This window comes from Apodemus sylvaticus, chromosome 4, assembly GCF_947179515.1.
Source record: "Apodemus sylvaticus chromosome 4, mApoSyl1.1, whole genome shotgun sequence".
In the NCBI taxonomy this organism is placed as follows: Eukaryota; Metazoa; Chordata; class Mammalia; order Rodentia; family Muridae; genus Apodemus; species Apodemus sylvaticus.
This window is the reverse complement of record NC_067475.1, coordinates 154,798,017-154,811,108: the sequence shown is the minus strand read 5'-3', so window position 1 is coordinate 154,811,108 and position 13,092 is coordinate 154,798,017. Positions and strand designations below refer to the sequence as shown.

General features: G+C 45.5%; 2 protein-coding genes across 7 annotated transcripts in view; both read right to left on the bottom strand.

Moving 5' to 3' along the window:
• Positions 1 to 13,092, bottom strand: part of LOC127683498 (rho GTPase-activating protein 20-like) — a 445,237-nt gene that overhangs the window by 14,565 nt on the left and 417,580 nt on the right. The gene's annotated exons all lie outside the window — the stretch shown is intronic.
• Positions 328 to 5,692, bottom strand: LOC127683508 (inositol monophosphatase 1-like). Of its 4 annotated transcripts, none has more exons than XM_052180805.1 (4): positions 3,181 to 3,542; positions 2,521 to 2,654; positions 675 to 853; positions 328 to 417 (listed from the first exon to the last, which is right to left on the bottom strand). In XM_052180805.1, exons 1-3 carry the CDS (start codon positions 3,241 to 3,243, stop codon positions 814 to 816), a joined length of 237 nt encoding a protein of 78 aa, XP_052036765.1. In that variant the 5' UTR covers positions 3,244 to 3,542; the 3' UTR covers positions 328 to 417; positions 675 to 813. The 4 variants fall into 4 exon arrangements, 1 of the variants encoding a protein (XP_052036765.1); XR_007977564.1 differs by lacking the exons at positions 328 to 417; positions 675 to 853 and adding exons at positions 4,764 to 4,907; positions 5,579 to 5,692 and having other exon boundaries at positions 2,281 to 2,654; positions 3,181 to 3,246; XR_007977562.1 differs by lacking the exons at positions 328 to 417; positions 675 to 853 and adding an exon at positions 5,579 to 5,686 and having other exon boundaries at positions 2,281 to 2,654; positions 3,181 to 3,246.

Here is a 13,092-nt window from a genome sequence, read left to right as displayed (position 1 = left end):
CAAGTATGAAGTGACCATCCACATGGCCACATGAGAAAATCAAAGGAAAGATATTTTAGTAACTTTACTGCTCATTCTGACTGGATATTTGTTTGAGTCCCTACTCCTTATGTGATGAATAGCAGAAGAACCTTTTAGCTTACCAGATTTCCCTCTTATGTATCTACTATCACTCAAGGGAATGCATGATGAAGGAAACTACTCATGTAGACTCAGAGGAATCCAGAGGCTATGTGATGCAAGGACGATCCCTACCTTTAGAATCCAGCTTGCCAGGTGCACCGAGTGTTTTCTTATATTCACCTTTTGCCCAGAGTCGAGTTTTTCTTTCACTCCTTTGCACAATACATCACTAGGAGCTATACTAAATATACCTACTGCTGTAGGGCCCTTTTCTCTTAAGAGGGAGAGGATGTCCTGAGAGAAAGAAAGGGAAATACCAGTCACTCTTTATGCAGTGCCCAGCACTATTGGCTCAGGAGAAGCAGACCAATGGCGTGCACAGGTGCAGTGAAAGGGCTGGCATGGGCAAGAAGGACTGCAAACTGGTTTGGACTCTCAATCTTTACTTGTACAAATCCCACCCTACTGTTAACTCTGAAAGATCAGGCAACACTGGTCTTTTTATCAGATTTTTCCTTAGGAAAGCCAAAAGTGAATCATGTGAGTCCTACCAGAATTTCGGTGGGCCATTTTCCATCCTTACAGATCCAACTCAACTCTCTACCAAAGAGTTTTCCCTTCTTCTTAACTTTTGGGACAGTGTACCCTTGGTCCTCATGGGGCACATAGGCCCTGGGGAAGCATCGTGTCCTATAAGTTCTTTCCTTCTTCTCCAGTATTTCCGTTGATTCTAAGGAGGAGATAAGATCATTACCTGGAATCCTGTAATATGGCCTTTTAAAAAACCAAATTTCAATTGCATAATGTCCCTGTTGTCATGGATTAGGCGTCCTGTAGCATCTTTATATTCTTCTTCCCTATACTCTACATTGTTATTAATCTGTGAGATGTATCTAAGACATGATCCCATGGGAATTCTCACAAGATTATGTTGCACTGCATCATAAGATAAATGATATGCAATTGAGCAAGTTCCCTGAACTATGTACAGGCAGTTGTATCACTAAGTCATATCCATTTTCATAGCTACCCTCATTTTTATTCACAGCAATCAGTTTTATATTTTCTTCAAATGTCATAGTGAAGCGCTTCCAATTCTTAGATTTCTTGATGAGCTTTTAGAAGGACCATTGTTACATTTCTATCATCAGCATTATTCCTCCTTCATGGGAATGCATACATGACTGCCTGTTTTGTCAAACTCAGGACCCTAGTTCCTGTAGTGTAAGTTCAAAGCTGAGATCAAAGTTTACTTTTCTCTTCAAAGACATCTTTTCAAAAACTAGACCATAATGAACACTTATATGGTACTTAAAACAAAAGTATTAAAAGTAAATAAAAGAGTCATATAACAAAATATAAATTAAACGGTCTTTCTCAATATAGAAAGTTTTGACTATTTGTCCAAAACAAAATAATAAGACTGGAAAAACACAAGTAATATGATACAGTCTGAATAGGATATATCAATTTTAGTGTAAGTATGCATCTGTATAGACATGTATTTAGGCACACATATGTATACACATACATACACACAATGACTTTTTTTAGAAAAGCAAGAATTTAAAGCAATGAAGGGGATACTTAGGAGTAATGTGGAAAATAATAAAATAATAAAACATGATGGGGTCCGGGGGGATCTGAGGCCCTCTTCTCGCTTCCGCAGTCCCCGCACTTACGTGGTGTGCACATATGTGCAAGCAAACACTCATAGACATAAAATACAAATGAATTTTTCACAAAGCGATCATTTAATAAGATAAGCATGATAAAAGCTTTAAGAGAAACAAAACAAAACAAAAACAAAAACCAAAGCAACCAAATGTGGTCACACACACCTGTAACCATAGTATTTGAGAGGCACAAGGATGGTGGGTTCTGGGCTAGCCTGGAGTACACTGTATTATTGTTGTTTTAAACAACAACAGCAACAACAACAACAACAAACCCACAGCAAAACCCACACAAACCAAGAAGAAGAATGATACTTGTGTAGGCTCTTGTGCCTGGACCCCAGAACTCCAGTATCTGTATTTTACAGGTGGTCCTGTGTGAGCCGTCTCCAGGGCGTAGGAAACACCACAGTTCTCACTGCTCAGGGGCTGGGAAGCCCCGTGCTTGACACTACACAGGCTGTCTCGGTTCTGCATGAACAAATGTTTTTTTTTTTTTTTTTTTTTTACAATCAATAGGAGCTTTAAAATGCTCAAAAATGTCAAGCGCATAACAAAAGACCTAAAGGCACCTTAAAGGAAATGGCTGAACAGTGACAAGCAAGCCCTGTAAATCAGTACAAATGTAATCTCAGCACTCGGAGGCCAAAGCATCTGCCTCACACAAACGCTTATTCCAGCCCAGACTTAACTCTCTCACGATAAAGCGATAAAGCGGTACCCGTGATATGGGTACTTTTCCTTTATAGACGACATGAGCATTTTCTCAACTTTTTGGTCAGTAACGGTCACCAAGTCGGCGGGAGAACTTTTAATCATGACGTTCATCTCAGTTTTCAGAGCTTCACGAATCATCTAAAAAAGAGCAAGTAAAAAAGATGGAAATAATTTAAAACCAAACAAGAAAGAAAAGACAAAAATAACTTCAAGCATTCAACCACTCTTAACATGTTCTTAAATGTTTTCTTTCAAACATGTCTATGAAACAAGACACTTTAGAGAAATATTATGTAATTTCGTATCTTATTTTAGATTCACGACTGTTGCTGCAAAGGTTAACATCACAAAGTGAAAAATTCAGCTGGAAATGCCACTCCCATGCTGCCTAACGTTAACCCAGGCCTAGGCTCCACCCCCATGCCAATGCTGCCTAATGTTAACCCAGGCCTAGGCTCCACCCCCATGCCCATGATGCTTCACATTAACACAGGCCGAGGCTCCACCCCCAGCCACGCCTCCCACAAAATCAATCAACTTTCACTGTATTTACAGTTTAGTGAAACTGCATGTGTAGACACCACTCAAAACATGCTTTGCTGAACAAGACAGCGCTGTAACATCGACACCCCACACACTCTGGCGTACATACTGTAGTGCATACCTCTCCAGCTTGTCTTGCGAGGACTACTGCATAATCCATGCACTCCTGCCAAGGGTCTCCCATTATCTAAACATAGTCAACACAGGTCAGCACAAACAGTTACAAACTGTGCAGGCACTCACTTACACAAGCATCTCAATTAGCAACACTTTGATTTACCCCTTCCCTGGTTTATAGTTCAATTTTCCTCCACAAATAGTCCCAGTAAACATCATTTTGAAATATTACATAGTTCAGCTCGTAGTAAAAACGTTTTGTTATTGGTGCTGTTTTGAGTCAATGTCTCACAGTCCAGGCTAGTCTTAAAGCGAAGGATGACCCTGAACTCCAGATCCTCTGCCTGTGTTTTCCAAGTACTGTGATCACAGGCATGAGATATTATACCCACCTTAACAGAGGTATTATCAAAGCAAACGAGGTTCTATCAAGTAGTCTCCCAAGGGTCCACATTTTGGGTTGTAGCTGTACCATATCATATTGTGGGGGTGCTGGGGAACAGATGAGGTCAACACAGACGCTAAGGGTTATTATGTGTAGGAGTGGGTGGGGAATACGACAAAGAACACAGGGAAGGCTGAAATAGAAGCACTTTTAAAGACAAAGGAACAAAGGCTGTGTGTGTTACCTCAACTCTAGGGAGTTGAGTGCTTCACAGATGGAATTTAAAAAAAAAAAAAAGGTAAAGGTGAATAATTCAAGGTTCACAGATCAGAAATACTTTGCCCCATATTATATGGGCAGATTTTACAGAACGTATGCTCAATTCTGATTAGAAAGTTCCCTGCTTACAACATTCTGAGAGAAGAAAACTCTAGGTCTAAAAATACTATGATAAAAGCAAAGGTACCAGTTACCTCCTGGACCTCAGGGGGGCAGGGCACGACCGTGTGACTTGCCAACTTTCTGCTGGCCTCTAGAGACTCACCACAGGCTTGACCACAGGCTAACATGGGTTCCTGGCCCACGGAAGCATGGATGCTGTCATGCCCAGAAAAGGTGGCAGTCTTTATAGAGCCACACTCTGCCTGCTTCCCACGACAAGTTACACACTTGTGCTTCCTCTTTTGTACTTATTTTTTTTTTACTACAAAGTTTCCTCTTTAAGAGCATCTGAAGTCTCTACCCTCTAGCGCAGGGAGAAGCACGGGGGACACTGAGCAGAAGCTGCTAGCTGCTGCTTCATTATCCGCTTTATTGATGTAAGGTTGCCTTTGAGCTCTTGACCATCCTGGCTTAGCCTTCAGAACGTCGGCTGGTATTCCCGACAGAGGCCAGCACACCTACGCGCCTTTTCCTGTGACTCAAGCATCCAAGTCAGCGTATAAAAGGCCACCTTTTGAGTTACAGAATAAACTCCTCACAGCTCTTCAAGAATGGCTTCCAAACTTGGTCATTCTTGTTCTTAATGCTCTCCTCTGATCGGTCACAACTGGACATTCTTGGGCTTGCTCACCATAAACCTCACCATAAACCGTTCAAGCCACTCACACTTAACCTTGTGACAACACAAACAGAACACCTCCCGATTCTCCATGACCATTTCAAAAGCCATCCATCCCATCGTCAACCCAACAGATACCAACCAATAGACACTTGCTGAAAAACTGCTGCTGCTATGCAGTATTTGGTCATTTGTATGCACGCTACATCTTCTCAACCAGTTCTAATATATTCCTTGAGGAAAGGAGGCTGATAAATGAAAATTTCTGAGGTGCCCTAAAATGTAGCTGTCCAGAAGAGGGAAGAGACAACGGAAGTCAATTAAGTAACAGTTCTCTGGGATGTGTTCTTTTTGGGGGGGGGGGGGGGAGCAAGAATGGAGAATTAAAAAACATGTGTCTGGAGATCCAATTGCAGCGTTAACTCTTGATCTCAGAGGCACTTTTTTAGCCTTGTTGCTGGTAGTTTACAAAATGTGCCCCAAGTCTTGGTCCTTTTCCTAGCTGGTAAATGGCTCAATAAACCCTTTGATTTCAGAGACCTTTGCTTCAAGACTTGTTTTCCCGGGGGTTATATTCTACATTCCTCACTTTGGGAACAAAGTCATACAGACTTAAAACTTTCTATCCTGTACAGCCGAGCTACCCGCGTCACTTGTCCCCGCTCCTGATGCAGGGCATCCCCAACCCTGTGAATTCGTGGGCCTGGAATTCGCAGTGTAGAGCCCCGCGGGCTTGGGCAGAGCCGGGCTCATTCTGCGACTCAAAACCGCGGAGACCGAGGACCTCCGGGCAAAGCGGCTCGGCTGTTTGCAGAGCACTGCAGCGAGCACGGCCTGGAGGAGGGCCCGGCCGCCGCCCCGGCCCAGCATGGGGAGAGCTCGTCCACAGCCCGCCGGGAGCCCACGCCTCAGCCACCGAATAACGCTGCGCAGAACGCAGGGACAGAACCGACTCACTTCGCGCGAGCGCACCGCAATCGGTGCTCAACCACCTGCATCCTAGGACTCGGTTCCTAGGCTCTTCCGGAGGTAACGGGGGATTGCTCCGACAGGAAGTCCCGCCCCACTGAAGTCTGAACTGCGCATGCGCGGAGTACGGCGGCGAGCGCGCATGCGCGGAGTACGGCGGCGAGCGCGCATGCGCGGAGTACGGCGGCGAGCGCGCATGCGCGGAGTACGGCGGCGAGCGCGCATGCGCGGAGTACGGAGGCGAGTGCGCATGCGCGGAGTACGACGGCGAGTGCGCATGCGCGGAGTACGACGGCGAGTGCGCATGCGCGGAGTACGGCGGCGAGTGCGCATGAGCGGAGTACGGAGGCGAGTGCGCATGCGCGGAGTACGACGGCGAGTGCGCATGCGCGGAGTCCGACGGCGAGTGCGCATGCGCGGAGTACGGCGGCGAGTGCGCATGAGCGGAGTACGGAGGCGAGAGCGCATGCGCGGAGTACGGAGGCGAGTGCGCATGCGCGGAGTACGACGGCGAGTGCGCATGCGCGGAGTACGACGGCGAGTGCGCATGCGCGGAGTACGACGGCGAGTGCGCATGCGCGTAGTCAGAAACACCTTCCTGATTCCCATGGTTTTGACCCTCCAGCACACCTGCTCTTAGCCACTTCTTGCCATGTATACAGACAGGCTTTTTTTTCAAATAATAAAGAGCACACACAGAAGATACACAAACTAGACACTTCTCCGGCTGGGGCAAGACCCAGTTATCCTGGAAGTTTGGGGGTTTCTGGCCAATGTACTATATGTTGTTCCCAGATTGAAAAACCTCAAAGAGACCATCAGAAACCACAATTCCAATGCAAGCACATGAGAGTCATTCTCCAAGCCCGAGATTGGTCCACAAACCTTCTTGATGGAACAGGAATGAGAGTGACCCCTGCCCCCCAGCTCTACATGGAGGGGTTTTATAAAGGGAAAAAAACACAAGCGGGTTTCTAAGCCTTGGCATTACATGAGAGGGTAAAGGAATGTTGGTGTTCTTCCCAGAGCCCAAGGGTGGAGGCCATATCCCTCCATGGACAGCAGACAGTAGTTTTCTCCAAGGACAGCAGTTTAATACAGAGTTTGGAGAATACGATGGAATCTCACTAGCTGTGGTTTTTTTTTTTTTTTTTTTTTTGGTTGTTTGGGTTTTGTTTTGTTTTTGCCTCTTCATTGGCTGTGCCCCTGTAAGAGCACATTAACTTAGAATGAAGTCTTAAGAATAAAATGGAGTTTATTCTGCTACCTCAGTCCCTTCACTCCCACTGTCCAATCTCTAAAACTACACTTATCATGGAAAAGTCAGTGCACCCAGGCCCTAGTCCAAGCTTGCTGGGAAAGGACTACAGGTTCTTGCTGAGCAAGGAAATTACATTTAGGTTAGGAGCAGATCTGAGACCACTCCAAGCTCTGTCAAGTCCTAGCTGTGTGGCTCTAGGGGGAAAGAAATCACCCAAGCACAGCTGGCCCAAATCACACTTGGTAGGTCTAGTTCCAGGCCACTGCTTTCCACTGCCTTACCATTGACAGACATTGTTAGCTAATCAGAGCACCACAGCCTGCTGGTCTCAGATACACCAGTGGGGTCTTTTAATCATGTACACTACCATCCTATAACTACAGCTCCCCAAAAAAACAATTTGCCATCCTGCTTCCTGAATTACAAACAAGGATATGAGAAGATAGAAGAGTAAACAAAATAAGCCAAGGACATAAATAAACAAAGAAGGTCATTTCTTGAGTGGGGGAATTTCAGTGACAACAACTACAAGTTGTTGTGACAGCAAGTAACTGGGACAGTGATATATACTTGGAAACCTGACATGAAACCTGTTCTCAGGAATGGGGAGGGAGGGCATTATCTGGAATTCTGAAGGTGTGAAGTTAGCTGTGCTTGGAGACTGAAAGCAAGCCAATGAGCCTGAAGCTGAGTGTCTAGGAATGCAGACAGGACCCAGTGGTAAGGATGAAGGCAGAGCAACAGAGCAGACCCAACCTTGGGCTCAGATTCTAAGCATTATTCTAAGTTCAGTGGAGAACTTCAGGAGGATGGAAAACAAAATGGCAAGACTCTCATTAAGGCTTTTAAAAGACTCCCTCTGAGCTGGCTGAGAAGTCATATACCAATAATTGCACCACTTGGGAGGCAGAGGCAAGCTGATCTCTGAATTCAAGGACAGCCTGATCTAGAGAGTGAGTCCCAGGATAGACAGAACTACACAGAGAAGTCTTCCCTTGAAAAAACAAGGAGACAAACAGCTAGCATGGCTTCTAACCCAGCACTGTGTGAGACACAGATGAGAAGACCACTGCAGCTTGCAGATGCCTGCTTAGCTCCAAGTTTAGGAAATGAGTAGACAGTCTAAGGGAATAAAGCAGAAAGTCATAAACCAGAGACCTCTTCTAGCCCGAGCACAGGTATATATAATCCTATATAGTAGATACTACATACTCCAGGTACTGTATGCTACACGCACATCCCCACACCCACATATATGTGTGTGTGTGTGTGTGTGTGTGTGTGTGTGTGTATGTGTATGTGTATATGTATATGTATACATATATATATTTATCCTGGAACTGAAGATGTGTTCCAGGCCCTTCTCCTGGGATACTAACTCTTACATGTATGCATCTGAGGAATGAACATAAGCACAGTACTTCTCTGACAGCCCACAAGCCCAAACGCCATCCCTCAGTGGCAGGAAGGGAAAGGAATTAGTAAAGGCCAAGGTCAGCGAACCTCTTCCCATTATGAAAACACTGCTCAGCCAGTCATAATATCAGTGCGGTTGAGTACTTGGTGGTGTTGAGTACTTATGGCAAAAATTCCAGTTTAGCGTCTTCTACTTCAAAGAAATAAAAAATAAGTGAATGTTGTGAGAAGCAGCTCTGCCAAGGAGATCCTGGCTACAGTGGTGAGGATCCTAGGGCTAGAGAGATGCCACAGCAGTCAGGAGCACCCGGAGCTCTTCCCATGGACCTAATTCACATCCCAGCAGCAGTGTCCGGTGGCTCCCAGGTGCCTATAATTACAGCTTCAGGAAACCCAATGCCATTTTCTGACCTCCAAGGACACCTACGAACACATGGCACACAGACAGACAGAGAGACAAACAGACAGACAATAGGAGCGCATAGGCTTTGTCAGACACATACACACACAAACACACACACACACACACACACACACACACACAGAGTCTTGTTTGGTTTTGCGACAGGGTCTCAGAGGACCTATGTACTGAAAGCCCATCCCAACAAACAAACTAAAATCTCCAGGTGAACATGAAGAGAAATGCAAAGAGAAACTAACACAAAAGCCAGGATAACAGTTTCCTCCAAGAATGGAGAAAAAGAAATGACATAGAGACCTTTAATGTTGCTTCCATCTTCCTATGGTAGAGGTGCCAGCATTCTTCCTGTTTGGCACATGTTCTTAACACCTATCCTCGGCCACTGAGATGGCTTCGCAGATAAAGGGATCATTTCCCAACCTGACAACCTGGGACCACATATTAGAAAGAAAGAACTGACTCCAGAAGTTGATCTCTGACCTCCATACACATGCCATGGCATATGCACAAGCACGTGTGTAAATACACATGCATGCACACACACACACACATACAATAAACGTATGAACATGTTTTTGAAGGTGTGTGGACTTTAAATTCCCTTCTTCCATACCAACCGGACTTTTGCAGAGCACATCACATCTCAGCAAAAAACAATTTCCAGACTCTTCTACAAGCAGTATGCCCACGTGATTAGGCTCTGCCAAGTGTGTGAACACTTGTGTCCTCCCTACGTTTATGAAATGGAATCATAGGTGTAAGTCACAGATTGTGAGGATTTTAGAGCTGCCACACTGTCCTGCACAGCCAGAGACTGAACTACTACAGCCCAACAAAGAGAATTAAGAAATTGACACTGGTGTTGGGTGGTGGTAGGATTCTTCTTTAATCCCAGCACTTGGAAGGCAGAAGCAGGAGGATCTTTTGAGTCAAGCCCAGCCTGGTCTACAGAGCATGCTCCAGGACAGCTGGAGCTGCACAGAGAAACCCTGCCTCAAAACAAACAAACAAACAACAGAACTCAATACACGGGACTGGGGCAGAAGACCTACCTACTCAACAAACTGGAGGAACTCCATGGAAACTGGATAAAAAATTTCTACTTGGCCCTGCTGCTTGAGAGGCTGAGTCAGAGAGATTCAGGGTTCAAGGCCTGCCCAAGGAACTTAGTGAGACCATATGTCAATGGACTCAAAGCTGGTGTTGTAGCTCAGATAGGGAGAAAAGTTATTGAGAATACATGTGCCCCTGGGTTTTATTCTAGCACTACAATTAAGTAAAAATTTTCTATTTTACTATATCAATTTTCAAGACAATATGAAACAGGATCATTTTCTAAGTGTGGACAGATAGGCTATGTGGGACTTCAAACTGCTTTTCAGATCACAGAAGCAAAAATTACTTTTAGGGGTTTTAGGAAATGGAAGATTTGAACAAAAGAGCTTTAGGAGCCAGGAAAGCTTACTCTGAGACCCACTGTACTGCCTGGCCCCACAATGAACCAAACAATGCACAGCATGTATCTGCTAATAAAGGATTTTAATGTTCTTAACCACAAACAAAAGAAACTCCTGATGCAATAGTTATGTTCATCAATTTGATTGAAACTCCACATAGTATATACATAAAGCAAAGCACTACAATGTGCCTCATAAATTCAGTTACCCACCAGTCAAAACCATGCAAACCAAGTCAATAAAGGCTATTTCTAATCAATAATCAACATTAGACATCATGGGGAAATCCAAGAGACATTCCTGGAGATGGAGAAAACAATGTAACAATGGCCACAATATGTTTTTCATTTTGCAGAGGAGGGAGGATCTAAGCACTTACCCAGGAGCTGCTATAAAGGTCCAGGACTCACTGAAGAATGACACTCCATACTCAAATAGCATGCAGACCCAAAGAGTGTTTTATTCTGCACAAGTCCAGTAAGCTGTGGCCTCCCCACTATCAAGATAGACAACCAAATGGGCTTGCTGTCTAGATTTATGGGATTAAGCAGTAGGTGGCATCTATCTTACTAGGGACATTCCATTACCAGGGCATGGGGGCTGGAATCTGTTACAGGGGAGGTCTGGAAACTTGATGACTCATTGTCCTTGCTTTAGGCTAGGTGGCTGGGCACTTTCTAGTTTTTGACTAACTGCCTGAAGCCAGGGGTTTAACTGACTTGCCTTGTTCTTGGAAACAGAGATTTAGGCCTAATCTCCTTGACTGTTAATTTGAAGCCTGCTATGGAGTCACCCTGTCTCTTCCCTCTCAGTGCTAAATGGTCAAGCAGGGGTATGACTTGATGGGCTGAACCTGTGGCCCAATGCTCTGCTGTCCAAAGTACAGAGTGAATGGTAATAATTCCACTTAGCCAGAAGCAGCTATCTGTATTAAATCAATACCTGTACAGCCAGAGGCCATTGCCCCTAGTGTCCAGGAAACTTTGGGAAGATCTTGTGAGCTATCAGATTGGGGGAGAGGGCACATGTGTATAGGCAGAAAGTAATTAGATGCTGTCCACTGACATGCTGGAGAGCTGTTTGTTTCAAAACGTTAATAGAGGTTGGAGATGCAAAAGAACTTCTTTTCCTTCATTCACAAGACAGAGTAGTAGTAATACTGTCCTACACTAGAGGCAGAGCCCTATGCAGATACAAAAATATTAGATAACATGCCACAGAAACATGATCAGGGCCCCCTTTTAATTTCCTGACATGAGCTGGCCACTAATCAAATTACCCAGAATCCCTGGAGGTGCTTTCTACTTTTCCATTGTGCATGAAGAGAGCAAAAAAGCCCATTGCATGCCCATCAGCCCAGCTCTCACTGAAATTAAATATTTTTCAGAAAAGTCTTGGGAAGAAGCAGGCAGGGCTGAACAAGGAGGAAACAGCAGGAGTGGCTGGAGGGAGGGTTAGTTGGGAGAAGAGAAGGTGGAGCTAGCAGGGACTTCCTGGCTAGGGGCAAGTATGCAAATCCTGAAGCTGAACTGAAGACTTGGAGGTGGGAGTGCCTGACAGCTGAGGCAAGTGGATTGATCTTCATAGTTCTTCTGGTCTGGACACTAAATCAGCCCACACCTGAGATGCCAGGGGACCATGTCATTTCATCCTGATTCCATAACTTAAGTAATACCACCCCCATAGAGTCCCCATAACAGGGACAAAGGTGATAAATGGGCCTTGTCAACCTCACTGGACGCATTAGGCACCTGAAGAAAACACAAGTGGAACCTTAGTGAATTGGCAGCAGGGGGTGGGGCTGATTTACCAAGGCAATGTGAAGAAAGGAGGTCCAGTGGACATAAGTACTGGAGCCACAAAGAGAATACCAGTCACCAGCTCTGAACCCAAAACAGGGACAACTTTCCCTGAACATGTGAATTTCCATACAAGGGATCTGCAGAAAGACTGTGGGACAGCACCTTCACTCAATGACTGCTCCGGACATCCCTGTACAGACAGGGCAAAGGCAAAGGAAGACAGGTAGGAAACAGGATCCACCTCCAACTACCCGAGCCATCGGACAGGCTCTGATCCCGAAGCAGAGGACACCACACATCAGACACCATCCTTAGTAATTCCTGGAGCCCCTGAATCATGGACCATCCACAAGGCATCTTGAGATGCTCGGTGGGTAGAAGAAGGAAAATTTGATTCTGGAGTATAGTTGGGGAGGAGGAGGAGGGCAGTGTTTCTTTTTCATGGTTCCCTGTAAGATCGGGAAGCTCTGGTGCCCAGCTGACTGAGAGACCCTGACTGAGGAAGCACAAAAAACAAAAAAACAAAAAAAAAAAAAAACAAAAAAAAAAAAAACAAAAAACAAAACAAAAAACAAAACCATTTGTTTCCAGAATCAAGTCAGAGGCTGAGGAAGACAGAGTGGGGCAGGAACCCAGGCTGGCCCCAGGGACGAGACCTTGCACATGTGAGCCAGGGGGGACGCCTAAAGGAAAGCAGGAGCCAGGACAACTGCCAAAACCTCTTCCTGGCAGAGACCCAGCCTCCTGCAGGGTTGCCAAGGCTGCTCACAGTGGAGTTTCTGATGCTAGATACCACAGAGCTCTATGGGGACTCACACAAAGCCAAGGGCTCAGCTTCAACCGCACTCTGGAGGCTTCCTGTCAGGTTCCTCTTTCAGATGCAGGCCTGCCAGCACTAGAAGTGTGGAGATGTGCCCTGCTGATTGTTTCTTCCTCCCTCAGGTAAAGCTCCCTAATGGCTGAGTCAGACTAAGTACATCAGCCCAGGAGACATCTGGCTGCCATTGGGGAAAGCCACTTGTGGACGGGCAGTGACTCTGTGGATCACCTGAAAATCCTCCCTCTTGGCCAGTGTGCACACTCGCAGCACCCCAACCCATCACTGGACACCTGCATTGTCCATGGGTTTCTGTTCAGGAGCGAGT